At 45.2% G+C, this 21157-nt stretch overlaps 1 protein-coding gene across 2 annotated transcripts in view; it reads right to left on the bottom strand.

Annotated features, from left to right (window-relative positions):
- Positions 1 to 17619, bottom strand: part of ARHGAP31 (Rho GTPase activating protein 31) — a 123331-nt gene extending 105712 nt beyond the window's left edge. The window contains exon 1 of one of the 2 annotated variants that reach the window (XM_055260244.2): positions 16654 to 17619. In XM_055260244.2, the coding sequence (XP_055116219.2) occupies positions 16654 to 16753 (100 nt within the window). In that variant the 5' untranslated portion in view covers positions 16754 to 17619. Of the gene's footprint in view, positions 1 to 15945; positions 16045 to 16653 lie in introns of those variants that run through there. The other variant, XM_063630111.1, reaches the window with a different exon arrangement.
- Between the last annotated feature and the right edge of the window lie 3538 nt (positions 17620 to 21157).

The raw sequence follows: 21157 nt of genomic DNA, 5'->3' as shown, positions 1-21157 counted from the left end.
GCATTTGATGTCCATCTCTTCCTCCACTCCCGTAATCACCACTCTATTCTCTTCACTTAAGTGAATGCTATCTACTAGCCAACCATGTCCTGTGGGAAAACAAACTGTGGTTTGTTGAGTAATGTCCCCCCAAAGAGGTCCACATCCTTATTCCTAGAATCTGTGAATGTTACCTTATATGGCAAAAGAGATTTTGCAGATGTTATCAAATTAAGGATCTTGAGATGGGAAGATTATTTTGGATTGTCTGAGTGGTCCTAATGTAATCACTTCATAAGACAGATGCAGATCAGACAGAGGAAGACAATGTGAGGATGGAGGCTGAGGAGCAAAGGTGACATGAGTCAAGGAATGAGGAAGGCCTCTAGAAGCTGGAAATGGCAAGATTCCCCCTTAGAGCCTGTAGAAATGAGCCAGCCCTGAAGACACCTAATACACACAGGAACAGAGGATGGGTGCTGGTCTTCAAGGAGCTCATTTTCTTCTTACTCAAGGGAGGAAACTATGACAGCGGTTGGAAGTGAGAGGTAACAGAGGTCTACTATAGGGCAGAAACACTGGGAACGGAGACGATTGGTCAACTGGGGAATCTACTGGCATTAAAATGGACAGGAGTGATGGGGAGCTAGAGGCAGATGGAGGGGAACATAGGCTGTCACTTCTGTGCTCTTCATTGACCACTTTCTGCCTTGTTGGAGGTTAGCACCCCACCAGCCCACCCATTTCATCTGCATGTCTATCCTTCAAAGCTGTCTTTTCCCCTTTAAAAGCCTGTTTCTTCAGTTAATTCCAATTTTGGGTTGGGAAAAAGGAGGTTGATTAGGTGAATTCCCGCTGAGATTTAAAAAAAACGGTTGGTAGTGCCTTTAATCTTCCCAGGCGTGTGAGCATTTACAACAGGCATTACCTAACTCAAAGTGCTCTCGCTAAATGGTGGTTGTCTAAGCCAGTGTCCCCAACCTTTTTGGCACCAGGGACCAGTTTCGTGGAAGACAACTTTTCCATGGTGGTGATGGGTGGCAGGGAATGGTTTTGGGATAAAAATGTTCTATCTCAGATCATCAGGCATTAGGTAGATTCTTATAAGGAGCCTGCAACCTAAATCCCTCATGCGCAGTTCACAGTAGGATTTGCGCTCCTATTAGAAATGCTGCTGATCTGACAGGAAGCAGAACTCAGGCAGTAATGCTCCCTTGCCTGCCCTCACCTCCTGCTGTGCAGCCTGGTTCATAAGGGACCATGGATCATACCTGTTTGCAGCCTGAGGTTTGGGGACCCCCAGTCTGGACCATATTACCAAGGCAAGAACTCCCTGGAGGGTGAATCACTTGGTTAAGAATCTGTTCTGGAGTCTGGTTCTCCTTTCTTGCACACCACTGGGTGACCACAGAATGTTGTTGTGTCATCTCTGGCTGCTCTCCTGGAAGCTTTTCCAGGCCAAGTCCCTAACTGGTTTTCTCTTTTGACCCCGGAGACTGAGCCTGGGCTCCCTGTGTGGCCGAGGCATTCAATTACCCAATGTGATCTATTGTTCTCTAGCTGCTTCTCCTGTGAATGCCGGTCAGCTTGACAGGAGGATAATTTAGAAAGGGACCATGTAGTGTGACGGACTGAGACAGGACTTAGATTGAACCCTGGCTTTGCCAAGTACCAGCTATGTGGTTTTGGGCACATCGTTTCGCTTCTCTGAGATTCTATTTTATTTTGTTTTCTTTGTTGAGACATGAGATTTCAAAAAACAGTTGATAGTGCCTTTAATCTTCCCAGGCATGTGAGCATTTACAACAGGCATTACCTAACTCAGAGTGCTCTCACTAAATGGTGGTTGTCTAAGCCAGTGGTCCCCAACTTTTTTGGCACCAGGGACCGGATTCGCAGAAGACAACTTGTCCATGGTGCTGGTGGTTGTCGGGGGGAATAGTTTTTTTTGAGACAGAGTCTCACTCTGTCTCAGGCTGGAGTGCAGTGGCATGATCACAGCTCACTGCAGCTTTGACCTCCTGGGCTCAAGCAATCTTCCCACCTCAGCCTCCTGAGTAACTGGGACCACAGCCCCGTGCCACCATGCCTGGTTAATTTTTGTATTTTTTTTTTTTTTTTTTTTGTAGAGACAGAGTTTTGCCATATTGTCCAGGCTGGTCTTGAACTTCTGAGTTCAAACATCTCTCCTGCGTCAACCTCACAAAGTGCTGGAATTACAGGTGTGAGCCACTGCACCCAACCTCTACTTTCTTCTCTGACCTCCTAGGGCTGTTTTCAGAGATACATGAGTTAACATTTGTACAGGGCCTGGCAAGAGGCAAGTTCTCAATCTATGGGGGCTATGATTCCAGCACTTCTGTGGCTTCCTCAGCAGTCAACAGGGCTGAACACATATTACTGACAGGCCAGCAGCACTTTACACTTGCAGTCTACAAACTAGAGACTCATTTAGTAGAATGACATGTTCTTCACAAACCCTGACATACAGGGCTTTCCGTTTGTCCATTTTGTTTCAAGCAATTGGAAATGGAATTTAGGGAGTATTTCTAACAGTGTACCAAATTGGATTAACTGGCCAGGCACCCTGGCTCACACCTGTAATCCCAGCACTTTGGGAGGCCAAGGTGAGTGGAATACTTGAGTCCAGGAGTTTGAGACCAGACTGGGCAACATGGTGAAACCTTGTCTCTACAAAAATTACAGAAATTAGCCAGGTGTGGGGGTGCATGCCTGCAGTCCCAGCTTCTTGGGGGGATGAGGTGGGAGGATCACTTGAGTCCAGGAAGTCAAGGCTGCAGTGAGCCAAGAGTGCACCACTGCACTCCAGCCTAGGTGATAAAGTGAGACCCTGTCTAAAATTTTACAACAACAAAAAAATCATATAATGACCATGTTTAGGAATTGGGGAAGACTTCAAAGGTCATCAGGTATAGGCAGTTTGCCCAGTGCAACACCTTTCCGCAGGGCGGTAAGCAGTATGATGCCCTTCAAAGATGTCCATGCCGTAATCCCTGGGACCTGTGAACATGTTACCTTCTATACAAAGAGCCTTTACAGATGTGATTAGGTTAAGGACCTTGAGATGGGGATAGTATCCTGGATTATACAAGCAGGCTTAATCTGATCACATGAGTCACTGAAAGTAGAGAAGCTTTCCCAGCTGTAGGAAGAGAAAGACATGACTTTGGACAAATGGTGGAAGAGATGCAATATGGCTGGCTTTGAAGACGGATGGAGGAAGGTGCCATAAGCCAAGGAATGTGGGTGGTTTCTAGAAGCTGGAAAAGGCAAGGAAATGGATTCTTCCCTAGAGCCTCCGGAAATACATCTTGCACCTTGACTTTAGTGACAGCTGTGTTGGACTTCTAACTTACAAAACTGTAGGATAATAGATTGGTATTATTTTAAGCCATTAAGTTTGTGGTAATTTGTTATGGAAGCAATAGGAAACTAAGACAAGGGACAACAAACACAACAACCCAGTGAGGCCAGCATGGTCATGTCTGCAAAGGAAGCAGCTTTTACTTGTCTATAATAAACATTTTCAGCAACTTCATTTGTCATCTGTAGCATTTTACAATGCTTCACTCTTCTGATCACCTTGCTAAATATAATTCCGTGTACAAGCCTGCATGTTAAAATGCAGCTCCAGAATAAAGACAACGCTCCATGCGTGACTCCAGTCCTGAAGAGTGCAGGATGGATCCCTTGATCTATACGCTCTGTTGCTGTTCCTACAGCTTAAGATTGAGCTTTTTTTTTTTTTTTTTGCCGTTAATTCATACTTGGATTCACTTTCAAGCCAGATTTACCTCATTCCGTCAACTTTCAAAATGCAGTTTTGGGGCAAATAAATAGGCATATGTGAGATGTCATATGGCCCAGCAAAAATCCAGGACTTAGATTGTTCCATCAATGATGGAAACAGACTTGATTGCCAGATTTATAAGTCCCCCCGAAATACAGATGGAAACTAGCAGGCTGGATGGCTGTCACTGTGATTATAGCCTTTTTACCATAACTTTTGTAAGGGAGGAAGAATTATTTTTAGATTATTTTCTTTTTCTAATTGCTAAAGAAATATAAAACTTAGAAATTTTGCCACATTCCCACCCCAGATATATTTATCAACAGATTAGAATCTTAAAACTAGCATTTTTGTACATCCACCCAAGGGAAATAAATAATTGTGTACATATAAGATAATTTCCTAAAGAAAGAAGCCCCTAGGGATAGATGGGGGCCTTGGAACATTTGTTCTCAGCTTTCTCAACTTCCACATCTTTAGCATAACCCAGGAACCACACTTTTAGTAATAAGGCTGAAACACAGTAAGATTTCCAATCCTCAAGGAAATGATAACCATAGTTAACATGTATGGAAGGTTTACTAAATTCCAAACAGTGCACTAGTTGCTTTAATGCTCATAATGACTCTATGTGGTAGGTACCATTATCATCATAATCTCCACTTTACAGATGAGGAAACTGAGGCATAGAGAGGTTTGGTAGCTTGTCCATGGTCACAAATCTAGCATGTGGTAGAGTTGGAATTTGAACCATGGTAGTCTATCAGCAAACAAACCATATGCTCAACCACCCTGCTACACTGCGGAAAGGTTAATTGGCTTCACTATACTGCATCTATTAAGGCAGGAAAAAAAAAACTAACAGACTTAGTTTTTTTCTAAAAATAAAGATTGAAACAAAGGGCATTTATGAAAAAACCAATGACTCAAGACACACTATTCCTACAATAATTTTAGAAATGTTTCTTTCTGATTTAAAAGATAAAAATATATCTTCACTGTTGAAATGTTGGGCAATATAAAAGTATAATGAATAAAAATCATGTCATTTCACATAGCTGCTTCTTTCTATGTGCTAAGTCAGTGTTTCTCAAAGTGAGATCAGTAGGCCAAGGATATTAGATCACCTGGAGCTCATCTTTAAAATGTGGATTTCCTACCCCAGACCAACAAAAGTAAAATCCCTGAGGAACTGGACCTCAGAATCCTGACTTGCAGCAGCACTTTACAGCTTGCTGCCCTATAAACTATGGAACCCATTCAGTAGAATCATATGTTCTCCATGGACCCAGGCACTACACAACCTATGCAAATACCCGTTTGAAAACTTTTTTTTTTTTGAGACAAAGTCTCACACCATCCCCCAGGCTGGAGTGCAGTGGTGCGATCTCGGCTCACTGCAACTTCCACCTCCCAGGTTCAAGCAACTCTCCTGCCTCAGCCTCCCGTGTAGCTGGGATTACAGGCACACACCACCATGCCCAGCTAATTTTTATAATTTTTTTTAATAGACACAGGGTTTCACTATGTTGGCCAGGCTGGTCTTGAATTCCTGACCTCAAGTGATCCACCCGCCTCGCCTCCCAAAGTGCTGTGATTACAGGCCTGAGCCACCGCACCCGGCCCCATTTGAAAACTTTTATTAGATGTCCATTTTGTCTCAAGGAGTCCAAAATTGGATTTGAAGAGTATCTCTAGCAGTATACTAAATTTGACTAATATTTAATTTTAAAATTAAAATTTAAAAGCAAGAATTACATTGTTAGTCTTTCTTATGCCCAGTAAAGTTTGAGAAATGCTGCCCAAGAATTAAAAGAGAGGTCCAGAATTCTTGGACTCTGAATTCAAAACTCATACTGTAACCAGAGAACTAGCCCTCCGATTGTCTTTAGAGGTACTAAAGAAAGGAGAACTGAGGAAACCATGCCCCATTTGGAAGTCAGCCTTAGGAGGAGGGAAAACAGGACCTTTACAGATTACTTGAAGGGATAGTCTCCTGTCCTTTAGCTATAGGCTCTGTGCCCAGGTCAGCTACAGCTTTAAGGCAGGCTCAGAGGGCCCCCAACCCAAGCAGCGTTTCTGTCCTCAGCTCTGAGCTTGATTCAGAGACCTGCATTTGGTTTTGCTTTTCCAGAAAGCAAAATGGCTCTTCTCCATTAGCACCAAGCTCATATTCTAGCTATTAGCCAAACAAAGGATTTTCCAAATATAGGCCCCAAAAAGCATGTGCACTTTGAAGGCCACAATAAAGCTTAAATAGCTAAAACTTGTTAAAAAGAAAGATTAAAAAGGAAGCCAACAATTGTCGCCAAAAGCATGAGTCCTTAGCAGAACAGCAAGACAAAAGCCAGAAAGAGGAACAAAAATATGCATTGTAGGGGAGGGGCTGGCAGGGAGGTGTAGATTTATATGGAAGAGTTGACATCATTGTTTCCCAATAATACTCAGCATGCAGGAAACAGATGGGAAAGAAGTGCTGGAAGGGGCTACTTATGGTAACAGGGCATGCTCTCTGTTTAGAATCCTGCCATTTGGAACCTAAGTGTTCTACTTTGAAAAACTGGGGATGGGAACTCAATTGCCAGAAGTTTTATTAAGTCTAACTAAATCCTACTGAACTTATCACCTTGGCAATGCATGACAAAATGGAGCTCTGCATATCAGACCTGTTTTACTGCTAGCTTAGCGGTGTCTCGTTGGGTCAAGAGCAGACAAAGCCATGGAAGGAGAATTTAATGTTGGACAGACACCGCTGGAGTCTTGCTTCTACCGCTTCCTGGCTGGGTGACAGGAGGCAAGTTACTTAACCTCTCTGAGTTGGTCCTTCTTTATAAGATGGGGACAAAACAGAACTTTCCATATAGTGGAAGACTCTGCAGTTGGACATTTATGCCATACAGATAGATTTAACCAAGAAACAGAGGGTCAGTTAGCATCATTTTTTAAAAGTTTTATTTTATTTTATTTTATATTTTTGAGACAGGGTCTCACTCTGTCACTCAGGCTGGATTACAGTAGCGCGATCTTGGGTCACTGAAACCTCTGCCCCCCAGGTCCAAGCAATTCTTTTGCCTCAGCCTCCCAAGTAGCTGGGATTACAGGCGCCCAGCACCAAGCTCAGCTAATTTTAAGAGAATTCTCCATTCTTCTGTGCTTGGGCAGGGGATAGACCAAGCCACGATAAGCCAAATCAAAGGCCACTCTTGTTATTATCAGCTGGTTTGCCCTCTCCTGAGGTTAGGTTCACTCCCCTGCAGCTGAAGGGAGGCTTCTGTCACCGCAGCCAATCTCAGCCTCACCACTCTAAGTACCCTCAGCTGCCTTTCCCAGATTTTAAGCCTGTTCTTCCCCAGGGTGCAGAAGGGTGTGACCAATTCCAAGTGTCAGGCAAATCCCTGTGGTTTCCTGCCTCTAGAGACCCATCCTCCCATCCTCCCATAGCTCTGTCATAACTCAGTCAGATGATGTTTGTTTTATAATTTTACTGATTTTTCCCCCTGTGAAAACAACCCACTCTTTCTAATGGCCCTTTCTCACTTGGCTGCCTCACATGTGCACATCCCCTGCTTGCTCATCCTCTACAGCCCTGATTCCATTCTTCTTTGTACTTCTTTCAGTTGTTTTCCCTCTTTGAATCCTTTAGGTCAGGAGCAACTTGAGAGCATCTCTGTAAACCCAACAGTGTCTGGCATGTTAGAATCCCATTACATACTTGTTGCATTGAATTGAAAGTTCCATTCCAGATAGGATCTGATTAAAACATGAAAAGAGGCCGGGTGTGGTGGCTTACACCTGTAATCCCAGCACTTTGGGAGGCTAAGGAAGGCAGATCACGAGGTCAGGAGTTTGAGACCAGCCTGGCTAACATAGTGAAACCCTGTCTCTATTAAAAATATGAAAAATTAGCCAGGCATGGTGGTGGGTGCCTATAATCCCAGTTACTTGGGAGACTGAGGCAGGAGAATCGCTTGAACCCAGGAGATGCAGGTTGCAGTGAGCCGAGATCGCGCCATTGTATTCCAGCCCGGGCGACACTGCGAGACCCCGTCTCAACAACAACAACAAAAAAAACATGAAAAGAGCTGGGGAAAGAAATATGCATAATCACACAAATTAGCTCAATTGCCTTCACATAGCCTATAGATTTATTTACAGTGTGCCAGAATCGTAGCTTATATGTCAAGCTGTTTTCTAGTGTCTATAACAGTGAGAGCTGGTATATGTTGCTTTTGGGGGGAGGGGTGACATTCACCCCTCTCCCTCCAGTGGTGGTGGGAAGGGGGCCTACAAGGCATTCTGGGCTAGCATCAGGCCATGGGCGTGGTCCCAGGGCCTGGTATGCATCAACCAAACTTAAACGAGAACAAAGAGTGCCTGAGACTCGATCCCAGAAACTCAGTTGGTTCTGGGGCCTCGCCAAGAATGTGGTTCATACCAAGGAGTGACTGGTGAGGAACTAGGAAAAGGCAGTGTTTCTGGGGAGTTCTGTGCAAAGCCTGGGTCAGTTTCTATTTAGGAGCAGCTACGAACCCCTGTGGGGACCATTAAGCAACTGGATTCCTGATAATCCAGCACATCAGCAATGTGCCTTGTCCTGAGCTTCCTAGAAGGGCACAAACACTGGTTTTCTGAAGAAGGAAGTAGGGTCAATGAATCAACTGCTGCATGTCCCACATGGGGCTCACCGAGAGAGCCACAGTGAGCTACCAGATCTGCCTTCAGGGGAACTCACCATCGATTTGCATACATAAAATGTTAGAGAACAAAACAACAGGTAGAATGCATAACAAATTGGGTACCCCTGACCCTAAGGCAGTGGGTATTCCAAGAGGTGAAGAAGATGTGGCTGCAGTGGGCAAGGGACCTGGGAGGAAAAGATAGGGTCCGGCTGGGCTTCAAAGCTGGTAGGTTTAGATCCATATGTGTGAAATGCACCTTGCAGAGGGTAAAGTGCTATGCAAATGTCCATTGTTACTATGACTCTTCATGGCTTAGGCTGTGGGAAAAACAAAGCAAAGGGAGAAAAATCACTTTTCATAGGTTGTGGCAAAACTGTTAATGCCAAATTATGAAATATGCTATCCTAGGAGATGTGATTCGTGCCTGAGACCATGGCCTTAGGAGTCATACAGATCTTGATTTCAATTCTGCCTTTCCCATCTCCATAATCTCGGCATCACTTGGTTAAATCACTCAGTTTTCTCTTTTGTAAAATGGGGATTAAAATGCCCAATTCTTAAAGATACTGAAATATTACTTTGCACGTATAAAATGACTGGCACAGAGTAAGCAATCAACACAGATAAGTAGCACTTACTACCAACGAAAATAACAACAAGGCGTGATGTGGGACTCAGACTTCCTAAGTCCTTTCTCTTCCTCTAGGAGACCTCCTCTTCCTCCTCTTCCCTTCAGCTATTCAGCAGCCTGATGTTTTCATCTTTCTCTATCAAACTCTGCTTTTAGAAAAAAATCTGGTACCAATAATTATTCTCCTCTGAATTACAGTCAGCCTGTTTGTTCCCAGGGGTTTTAAACGTGAAGCCTTAGTTGAAATTGTATACTGCGGCAAAGCCTAGAGAGACACAGAGTGCTATCTAGACTCCTGAAGTTCCAGCAGGCTGTGGCCCTCACTCAATCAGTACTTGAGGCCAGCCCCTTGGGGAAGAAATAGCAAGATCAGTTTAACTCAAGAGTGACATTTCTGTTGGTGCATAGGGGGAAACAGCTCAGGAAATTGGGTAGGACGTGTACCCATAGGCAAAAAGAAAAATAACTTGAAGCTTGGGGATTAAGTAGGAAAACGTCACATTGGCTTAAATACACTGTAAGCACTGAAATGGGAAGAAAGCTAACTCTATGTTCCTGGGCCTCAAGGCTGGTCTGAAGGAACCGCTAGAAGGAAGTGGAGTCCTCAGACGCAGAGGCCAGGGTGGGAAGGTGTCTCAGAGCAAGTGTGGTCTGTTCTGGAGGAAATGAGCAATGGGTAGCCCCAACTAGAAGAGTCTATCACTACTTTGTTCCAGAATCTTTAGCTAGACTTAGCTAACGGCAAGGGAGGTGGCAGGGCAGTGACAGTTCTTATGCCCAGACTCCTGGAACTTAGAGCCCCATCCCCTTTCTCCACCCACTGCTGCAGAGCCTCACCCACAGCCACAAAAGCCCAGGAAACCTCTCTGCAGCGAGGTGATTCCTGGTAAAAAACAGTCCCCATCAAGTGATTGAGAACTTGAAGCAGTGATCAATCAACTTTTGGAATTCGGAATGTGTTTCCCCTCACACCTGCTTCCACCCTACAGAAAAGGTTCCCAGGCTAGCCCACAGATGCCTAACAGGCTAAGGGGAGGAGGATGAAGCAAATGCATCAAAAACTACAGCTCTAATGGCACTGGAGAGTGTGTCCACTGCTTACAGCATCAGCTATAGGAAAATGTGTTCCTAGTTTCAACATGTTTCCCTCTGTCCCAGCACAAGAGCAGGCCTTCAGCTCTCCCTCACCCCGCAGACTGTTCTTAGCTCCAGGGTAGGGCTGAGGCAACAAGGGAGTGGGCTTCCTTAGCAGCCCCAAAGCCTGGGCCTCCTGAAGCTAGAAGGCTTCTGGGTGGCGGCCAGTGGGGGTAGACAGGGGAGGAGAAAGGGTGAGGCTGTCCCTGTGGCCCAAGGGCTCTTGGCAGAGGTCTAAAGAGTGGGCAGAAGGGAGGCATGTGGAAGTGGCTGTTTCTATTCTCTGTGTGGGTTGTCATCTCCAGACTACACAGAGTAAGTTACAGCTCCGCCTCAAGTTAGCCAGTCAGTTTGCTCCATGTTTAAAGCCTAATTCTCCTTTTTCGGTTCTTCCTGTTTCACTCTGGGAGCCCAAATGCGGGGATGCCCCTCTAAACTCAAGCCCACGAAGTTGCTGTTCTTGCTCCACAAGCTCCACAAGCTCCACATCCAGGACCTGACTTCTGCTTCAGTTCTGCTGGACTCAGTAGTGGCTGTGTCTTTCTTTCTTTTTTTTTTTTTTTTTTTTTTTTTTTTGAGATGGAGTCTCACTCGGTCGCTCAGGCTGGAGTGCAGCGGTACGATCTCGACTCACTGCAACCTCTGCCTCCCGGGTTCAAGTGATTCTCCTGCCTCAGCCTCCCAAGTCGCTGGGATAACAGACCCCCGCCACCACACTCAGCTAATTTTTTTGTATTTTTAGTAGAGATGGGGTTTCACCATGTTGGTCAGGCTGGTCTCGAACTCCTGACCTCAAGTGATCCGCCCCCTTTGGCCTCCTAAAGTGCTGGGATTATAGGCGTGAGCCACCGTGCCCAGCTGTGGCTGTGTCTTAGGCCTTTTGAGGGCTCTTTAATTTTAGGATGACCTTTAGTTGCTGAGTGTAGTGACTCTGAGAAATCCTTGCATAAATTGGCTTCTTCATTCAGTAGGGCAAGCAACCTGCTTCCTGTCCTTTTTGGTGGTGGATTAGCTCCATCTTATCATATCATTTACTCATTTAATTGGAGCCTCATCCACTCAGTCCTGGATGGTAGGTGGTGATGCCAGAGTAAACTCAGGGTGCCATGTAATAGCTACACTTACGGTTTACCATGTGCTTGCCCTCTGTTAAGTGCTTTAACCATATTAACTCATTTATTTTCATATCAATCTTATTATCATCATTTCATGAGTGAGGACACTGAGACCCAGGGAGGGTAAATAACTGGCTCCAGGGTCACTCAGCTGGGAACAAGCAAAGTTGGGCTTCTATTCCAGACAGTAAGGTTCCAAAACTCCTAATGGGATCCTCCAGCAGGGGCATCTGCCTCAGGAGGATCAGAGGTTTCCAGAATCTTCCAAAGCTGAGACCCAAAGGATGAAGAGTTAGTCAGGGAAGGTGTGACCATGATGTGCCAGGCAAGCTGCTGGAAAGGAAGCAGCTAAGCCAAAGAAAAAACCCCTGCCTTCGTTCTCCATTCAAGGTTAAATCTTTTCCTGAACAGAAAATATTTACCTTCTTTGCTAAGACTTTGCTGCTGTTGATGTTTGAGTGTCTTGTATATTTAATCGGAGATCAAAACTTTCGAATTTTCTTCTTTAGCTTTTCCTTCAGCTATGACAGCTAACTTCAAAGCTTAATTGATCTGAAAGTTTGTTCATATCCCTTAGACTGTAACTTTCTTGAGCTTGCAGCCAATCTTTTTTTTTTTCCACAGTATCTACCACAGTGCCTTAATAAATATTTGTTAAATAAATAGATAAACAAAGAAAGAGAATCATTTAGCCTCAGAAATGTAGAAGAGTCACATCTAAAAGTTCCCGTTGCTTTATCCTTGGTCTTTGAAATACCGGGGCTTACTCTCATCAGGCTTAAAGTCTTATTTGTAATGGGCACTTATTTGTTATGAACCCTCCCTCTGTCATGCCTCAAATCAAACATATACATTATATATGAAAGATATGTCATATATATGTTAATGTGTATTTTTTCAGTGCGGTAAGAACTAGGAAAAAAATTTTAGGAATAAAAAGGCTGACAGTTCTTATCAAACGTTCAGAAGGTGCGTTCTGAATGGCTAAGGCCGCTTATCCAGGGGAATAAGCTAAGGCCGCTTATCCAAGGAAAAATATAACCCTGCCTATGTATCCACATCGTCTAGGAAAGATTCTGATTTCATTGTTCTTAGAGGGGTCTGAGCATCAGCATTTTTTTCTTAAAGCTCTCAGGTAATTTTAATGTGTTGCCATCACTGAGAGCCATGGGGCCAGAGCAAGCAATATCACGTTTTAATTTTTTTTGAGTACAACTTCCATTTTATTTTTCTCGAGAGGATAGTTTTTCTTCAGCTCTTAAGGACTCAGCTCCTTACATGGGCTTTGGTGGAGGCCGTAGGGCAACACCTGCACATCTATTATCAGGGTGGGAGTGCTTGGTCCTTGCAGGCTTCACAAGATCAATTCCTGACTACCTTGCTGTGAATGGCACAACTCACACAGTAATGTAGCTTTACATACAGCTTGGGAAGTACATAGGCGGTGAAGACGCTTGCTTCAGAAATGTCCCTGACAGCGGTGGCCTCTACTGTGTTTTGGATGAAGAACTTCTTAATAGCCTTGTCCTTGGGCACGCATTGGGTGCAGTTTGTGCAGTGAACAGGCTGCACGTGGCTGCAGCCCTTTTTGGCACAATCGTCGCCCCTTCTTTTCTTTGTCAGCTTGGAAGCTCAGTATCACTTTTTACCAGGGAGTGGGTAAAATAAACAAAGATTGCTCAGAGGAGCAAGAAAATCCTCAGCCATTAAAGACAAGTCAACCCAAAGGAAGAAGATAATTTTCCTATAACACTCTCTTACTTGTCTCTTGGCTCCTGGCCCCAACCATCTCCAAGCTCTAATAGAAGACCCAGAACACTTGGCATATGAAGGAGAGGTAGGAAACAACCATGGGCACATTATGACCTCGCAGAGCTTCACCCACAACCTCCCAACCACAGGCAGCAACATGATGTGGTTTTCATTATACAGCTGCAAGCAAGGGCCTTCTTATTCAGTGGTCAAGAAAAGAAAAAGAAAACTATACTATTTTCAGCAGCAGCAGTAAGGAAGGGATGATCTCCCTTTATTCCAGACAGGAAGAGAAAGTTAGCTGGTTCCCAGGGGAGAGCTGGGGGTTGGGGGCAGCAGCCACTGTGTTGGAGGGGAAGTACAAGAGGCTCTTGGCAAGTCTGCCAGGAGCCACTTCATGCCATTCTTGAGTGTTCTTACCAGGCTAAGAGTGTTCATTGCTCCCTTTTTACCAGGCTAGAGAAAAGTGGTCAAAGAAGAGGGAAAATTGGTCCTGGATATCAGGCCCCCCTGTGTAGCCAGTGAGGGGTGATCAGAGCAGGGTCTGAAATTGGCATCTATGTAGATACCTGCAGAAATTGCATACACGGTGTGTGTGTGTGTGTGTGTGTGTGTCTGTGTGAGATTCTAAGGAAAGGGTTTCTGTTTTTCATCAGCTTCCCAAAGATTAAGGTTGACAATTGGCCCTGAGCAATGTCTGCCCTAAGCTGAACACCTATTTGTAAACCACACGCCCAGCCTTGTCAGATTTGTCCAGCTGAAAGTAGCAGGGCTGAGCCTCAGCAAATTACAGAAGCATACGACATTCATTCTCTGTCGTCAGCCTTTCTCTCCCCAGAGTTCCCACTCAAGCATGTGGCGTCCCCGTGTTCAGATGCCCTGAGCATAGCTCATCATCACCCCGCTTTGTCCTCCACTCCAGCTCAGGGCTTTCCTTCCCTGTCCAAGGACAGGGGCTCTCTTTGCCTCCCTAAATCTTTGGTCTTCTCCCCTGGTACTCCCAAATCTGAACCTATCTTTCCTGTCTCAATGCAGGTCCACTGCACCACCCTTGACCTTCAAAGTTCAGTAACCATGATGTCAGTCCAAGGAGCCCTTCTCCAGCCCCCTGGCTCCCAGTTACCACACTGACTTGTCACCCTCAGCATTCTGGGCTGATCTTCCAAGGTGGTGGGCCAAGGGCCAGTGCCCAGCTCAGCTTTTCCTCCCAGAAGCAGAGTCTAGGCCTTGTCTATGAATCAATACATGTTTCAGAGAGTCCACAAAGAGGCAACATTACTTTAGAGAAAACCATTAGCACTGTCTTTGTTCATTGATGCTACACTATCAGAAATACATGGAAAAAAACCATCCAACTAGTTTTAGCTGTGGGAAAAAATAAATTCTAATTACTCTTATTTACATAAGCAGTATATTATGCATGTCTAATTTCCGTGTAGCACAATCACAGTGTATGGATCATTAAGTGGGTCAGTTGCCTTTCCTTTCAAAGCTGAACTCTCATCAGGTATGTTCAGTCTTCAAAGTTTGCTGATCCTGTAACAGGGCTGTCTGCTTTCAATTTAGGGGGAAAATACCACTAGAAGAGAATGTTGGCTTAGACACAGAAGCCAGGGAGGGCAGAGAAACCTAACAAGCCAGGGAGGGCCCTCTGATCCTTCATGATTAGCTGTACGACCTTAGGCAGGCCAATTTACCCCTCTGGGCTTCTTTTCCTCCTCCCCAGGGTGGGGAACCCGGGGTACTGGTTTGTCATTTTTTTAAGCAGTAGTCTCTTTCCTGTTTTTTTTTTTTTTTTTGTCTAAATGAAACATATGCAGAAGCCCAAAAGACAAAGCAGGTGAAAGAACAGCTGCCTAAAGCTGCCTTTGAGGTATCTTCACAGAACCCTGGCGTTCTGGCTCATCCTATGATCTATTAGTTTGTAAGAATGAACAGGGCTGGCAAGCACCCCTATGCAACTCTCATAGCTTTGAGGGAGGGGCCAGAATAACACCCGCATGGTGAAAGGTGGCATCCCAGGAGCATTCCTAGCGTACCTGGAGGTTTACTTGAAGGCCCCTGCAAAAATAGGTGAAGGGGAACCATTCACTGTAAACTTCTGATGATAGTGGTTAAGAGGCATACTTAGAGTTTTCTCACACTCAAAAAAACTCAAACCAAGTGATTTTTATCTCAAATCTACCTCTCCAGATGGTTGGTGAGGATTCAATGAAGTGTTAAGTTATGCATCGATTTCAAAAGAGTCAGTTTTGAAAACTGTGGTTCTCCAAGCTGTAAAATCCTAAGCTATTTGTCCTAATGACACAGCAGACTGAACTCTAGAATACCACAGGAATATCACACCACTGCAAATTACTAGGTGGTGCTGAGTCTCCCAAAAAACAGAAGTGAAACAAAAGCATTGCACTGTTTTTGAAATGCATATTCGATAGGGACTAATCAAATAGGTTTTGAGATTATTTTCCTGGAGGCAGAATTATTCCGCACAGTTACACAGCCCTTAGTTTTCCCCTTTGTTGTATCTATCTATGTATAAACACATGGCCCATATAGTAGGCTATTTTCCGCTCGCTGAAGCTTCTGAAGACAAGGCCTTTTTGTCATGGGTAAGTGCAAAACCAGTCAACCTTACAAAAGGAGTCATTTAATGCTCAATTTTCCAACTTTCCTATGATTAAACACTTCTAAGCTCAAACGCTGTTATTGTAATCTAGATGGTGTTTTCTTTCCCCCTTCCCCAACAAATGTTTAAATTGTCTCCGCTGGATTCCCCTATCCCCAACTTCCCCCCTACCCCCATCTGACCTTGAAAACAGAGAAGTTTTCCTTTTCTCTACTTACCCTAAACTATTTAAAAATCGAGGCCCTCTGACCTTTTTACAACACTCTTCTTGTCTGACACACCAAATGTTAATCCGAAAGCCAAGAGGAGGGAAAAGGTCTTGCAGGGCGGGGAGGGGTTGTGGAAAGGGGGTGGAGGTACTATATATTTGGCATCAGCTCAGAAATTCAGAAATGTTTGTGCAACCACTCCCCCAGCCAGGATCCTCCCCCACCCCCACCCCCAACTGCCTTCTAACACATTAATAAAAAAAGATGTGAGCAGACGAAATTGGAGAGCCCAGGAGGGACAGCTAAGGCGGTCATGATTTTGTACCCAGGGAAGCCCACTGATCACCATCCCACATGTCCACCCCTCCTCACTCCCTTCCAACATGCCAAGTTTAGGATTGGGACCTCTGCAGCTTCCACCCCCATCCCCTGAGGTGGCCCGGTAAACTTGCGGCAGTACCACCCATTAGCAGCTTGTGTGAGGCAAACGGAAGGACTGACACAGCAGCCTCTGCGCGTCGGGACGGCAGCGCTGTGCACCTTAAGAATCGTTTATGTTCTTCAAAAAAAAAAAAAAAAAAGTACAATGAGCGCACAGGCCTGGAATACATTAACTTGTGAACCGATTCTAACACAACTCGAGAGAGTCCATCTCTCCCTCAAACAAAAAGAAGGGCGGGGGGGGGGGTGCGGGGGAGAAAGGCCAAGGCACATTACCATCCTGTCCCGAGCTTTCCAGATACTCCGTCAGGTCACAGCCAAACGCGCTGGCGGCTCCCTTTCGTTTCAGCTTCTGCTTAGCACCCTTGTTCTTCATGAGTTAGTCCCAAAGAGGCTGCCCCTCCGTCTCTGCCGCCCCTCTGCTTGGCACCGCTGTAAGATGGGCTCCCGAGCTAGATCACCGGCTGCCCCGCGGCTCTGGGGGGCCTCATCGGAAGATGGAAGAACCTGGGCTGGGGGCCCTGCGCATGGACCCCGCGGGGCGCGGGCCGGCACAGCCTGAGATCCACCCCGCGCCGCTCCGGGGCCGCCGTGCCGAGGCCGTGCAGACTGGCAGCCGCGGGCCGGCTCGCCTGGGAGTGTCACTTCCTCACTTGGAGTCCCAGGGACTTTCACAGGCTCCTGCGGTGTCTTCGGGTGTTTCTCCTCCGCTTAGGAGGGAGGGCAAGCTCTCCCCACGCCTTCCTAAGTGCCCCGGAGAGGACGCGGACGCGGGACGAGGAGACTGCCCAGGGGGCTGCGGTGGGTCCTGGGCCCTGGGCCCGCTGTCTCGCCTTCAGACGGCTTTGGTAGAGCGAAAAACAAGCATCCTGTCCCTCCTGCCCGCCCTCACGCCTTCCTTTTTTTCCTGTCTTACAAATCCTAGGATCATCCAGCTCAGGAAACGCTGGAAGGAAGTTAGCTAGGGAGGGGGGCGGAGGGTGGAAATTTTTGGCAGCTCCGTGCTTGTGAGTGTGTAGAGCTGGAGGAAGTAGGTGGGTGGGTTGAGGAGCACGGGGTTGGGGTAGAGAACGCGTTCTCCCGAGAGCCGTTCTGCGACTCCAGAGATAACTGGGCAGCCCCGAAGGAAATCGCGCTCTCCTCGCAGGACCCGCAGCGGCAGCCGCCGCTTCCTGCCCCGCCGAGCCGGCTCTTTGAAGCGGCGGGAGGAGGTGCGCTAGCATTCTGCGGGGACCGTGCTTGTGGGGACTTTCAGAACCCTCTGCCCTGGTTTTATCCTCATCGTCATTGTATCTTTGACAATTTCTATTTCGGTGCCCTCCTGTCTGCTACGCAAATACTTAAAGAGTAATGACAGAGACAAAGAGGGGACTCCAGCGGAGAAACCTGACAGGCAGTGGCTTCACGCCGGCCACTCCCATCCCAACCTCCTCTGCAGCGTTCGTGCACCCCCACCTCAGCTCACTCCCCTCCCACGCTGGGGTAAAGATACCCCTGGGCAAAGAGAGGCTGCAGCTTTGTAACCACTGCCCAGGAAATCAGATTTCTGGTCACATATTCAAGACACACACACACACACACACACACACACTACTGCAAAGTTTTCTAAATGGAAGTGATTTGGGGGGAACAAACCAGGATTTAAGATGCCTCTGACACATTAAATGTGAAGAAAGCAGTCTCCCAGGTTCTTTCATAATTTGTTTCAAGTTGTTTCAAGAGGGCATGTTTTTTTCTTCTCCAGTTAGATTTTAAATTCTTTAACTTCTGTGTACTCAGCACACAGAAAGCACTCAAATTCTTGTGATTTAACTATTTGAGGATTAGATGAAACTTCCTGTATAAATTCAAATCCATATACAGGCTTGAAGGATAGGGGCATATGTCATACAGCTCAGATTGCTGGCAAAGCTGCATCTGTAGCATTTTAGGTACTGAATCCCTTTACAGTCACTGTCTGTCTGTGTATCACCTTAACAGTCTATGAACTTTGACCTTTGACATTTTCTCTATGTCAGAGGTCACAACTTGACAGTCAGCCTGTCAGATCTGGCCCATAGATGTGCTTGGCTGGCAGACACCATGTTTTAAAATGTTTTAAAATTAGTAGCCAGCATTAAAAAGTTAAGAGATTTCACATAAGATCTGAATTTCTGGCTTCTCTTGAAAAAATGGAAGATCTAGTTACATCACAAGTACATTCCCATATGGCAAGGACGGCTGATGCTGAGTTGTGGCAGGCCCCTTGGAAGCACCCTCTTTAGAGAGACGACTCTTGCAGTTTTGCAGCCCCCACGGCCTGTCTTTCCCCTTTTGCACCTGCCTGGCCTCTGCTGCCACTTGAGTTTGCAGCCCAACCTCTATGAATTGTCTTTCCTGTTTTTCATTTTCCATCTCTCAGTGACACTGAGAAGCATTTGCCCCAGTTATCTTGGTGAAACGTCTTCAAGTAACCACAGGCTCATTTGTCTCCTTCCTCTCCCACTCCAAGGTAGTCCCGCCCAGACCATGAGCTCTCCACCATGCCTCAGCTTGGTTTATTCCTTTCCAGGCCCACTCAGTGAGGACCATCCACTCCTCAATTATTAAAGTAACCCCTAGTGGGATTTGTTGAGTCCCATCTCCTCCACTTCCTCCATCCTATGTATTAAAAGCTTGAGGAGTCATCCTGAAGGATTGCTGTTGTTATATGCCTGCCCGCCTTGCTGAAAACCTTTCAATAGCTCCCCAAGTCCTACTTTTAGGGCAGCAATTTCTAAGCATTTTGTAAACTGCTTGGAGAGTGTCTGACAGGGTATTTGGTCCAACGGCTTGTTCCTCCCTTTATTTATAGAGAAGCAGCTCCATATGGGACTATAATGATCACTATTAACATTTGCTTAGCAGTTTACTTCAGCAAGGACTTTTGCATCCATTCTTTGATCTGACTTACGTGGATTTTATCATCTTGTCAGCAAAAGAGAGAGGCTGAAAGAGCCACTTTTCTGAGTGCAAATAATGGAGAAATTGCCAAGCCCTGTTAATTACCTTTTTAAGTATTTTAAAACTTTCTTTTAATGTTTCATTTTCAAGTAATTCCAGCTTATAAATAAGTTACAGGCCGGGCACGGTGGTTCACGCCTGTAATCCCAGCACTTCGGGAGGCCGAGGCTGGCGATCACGAGGTCAGGAGATCAAGACCATCCTGGCTAACATGGTGAAACCCCGTCTCTACTAAAAATACAAAAAAATTAGCCGGGCATGGTGGTGGCGGGCACCTGTAGGTGCTACTCGGGAGGCTGAGGCAGGAGAATGGTGTGAACCCAGGAGGCGGAGCTTGTAGTGAGCCGAGATCGTGCCACTGCACTCCAGCCTGGGTGACAGAGCGAGACTCCGTTTAAAAAAAAAAAAAAAAAATTTTACAAAAAAATAGTCAAGGAATTCCCATATACCCTTCACCCAACTTCCCCAAATATTAATATCTTATGCAATGAGAGTATAGTTATCAAAATTAGAAAGTTTATATTGATACAATAATAATCAATCAACAGACTTTATTCAAGTCTGAATTAATTTTTAAATTACATACAATTTTTATTAAATATGGTCTTTCTCATAATGAAGGCTATCAGTTAAAGATGCAAACAATAATTTACAAGTAATTCTCAAAATACTTCAAAAATACTTCATAGTATAACTTTAGCTATGTACAAAATCCCCATAATCACCATCAAACGCGGCAGATGTAGTTTGTTGAAAAACAGGACTGTCTAGGTGAAGCAGTGAGGCCAGTTAGTGACCTTAACATAGCCCTGAGATTCTTCTATGCTTTACTTAGAATTTCCCCAAATGCCTCTGGCATCATAGGATTTTCAACCTGGAATGGCCTGATGGACCTTTTGATCCCTGCTTCATGTTAAGTTGAGTTCAAGTTTGTAAGAGTTCAAGGTGGAGGTAATACTGAGCACCTAGCAAAGTGTTTATTATTCCTGTGCTGATTAAACAAACCTTATCTGAAATGTACAAGTGATGTGCATTTCAAGGTTATCTTGATGATAACTCAGTTATTCACACCGAATGGTGGGATGAATTCACAATATATCAACCAAGATAATGAAGTCACACGGTGACAACCTGATTTGGGGAGTTGGAAAGCTGTCCCCCTCCTCGTTTGTTTTCTGCCCCCTCTTAATGTTGAGTATGTCCTGTTATAGATGCCAAACTTGAATCTAGTGCTTGTTTTAGATTTTGTTTTTCCAATTTTTCTTTCTCTTTTCTTCCTCTACATATCTCTTTCTCTTCCCATTTTTTTCTCTTTCTCCTTGCTTATTCTAAGCAGAGTCTTTTCTGGGGCTATAGAAGAAAATCTGATTTGGTTCCAAAAACTGATTTCTGTTTGGCTGAGCATTACCTAAGAAGCAAGTTGGTATGGAGATAGTGTAGGAATGTTAACAGAAAGACTAATTGAGAAGCCATTTGGTGATCATATAAATTATGCCTTTAGCAGACTGTCATGGTGCAATTTACTGGAATATCTCTTTGCTCACACAGAGATACTTCAGAATTCTGTTGCTACCTATGATCCCTCTTATCTGCACTTATTGAGGACTGATGCCTATCAACATGTGCTATCTGTTTCCTTCATCACCAAGGATGGTAACAACCTTCTGTCCTGTAAAGAAAGAGATGTAGAAAAGCAAGATGACTGACTAGAGATGCCTGGCATTCATCCCCCTGACAATAAAGGACCAAGGCAACAAATAAACAGCTAAGATTTTACTGAAGTGTCAAAAGGAGAGTG

The sequence above is a fragment of the Symphalangus syndactylus genome, chromosome 21 (assembly GCF_028878055.3).
Source record: "Symphalangus syndactylus isolate Jambi chromosome 21, NHGRI_mSymSyn1-v2.1_pri, whole genome shotgun sequence".
NCBI classification, from domain to species: Eukaryota; Metazoa; Chordata; class Mammalia; order Primates; family Hylobatidae; genus Symphalangus; species Symphalangus syndactylus.
The sequence above is the reverse complement of the archived record's forward strand: the minus strand, read 5'-3'. Positions and strand labels throughout refer to the sequence as shown.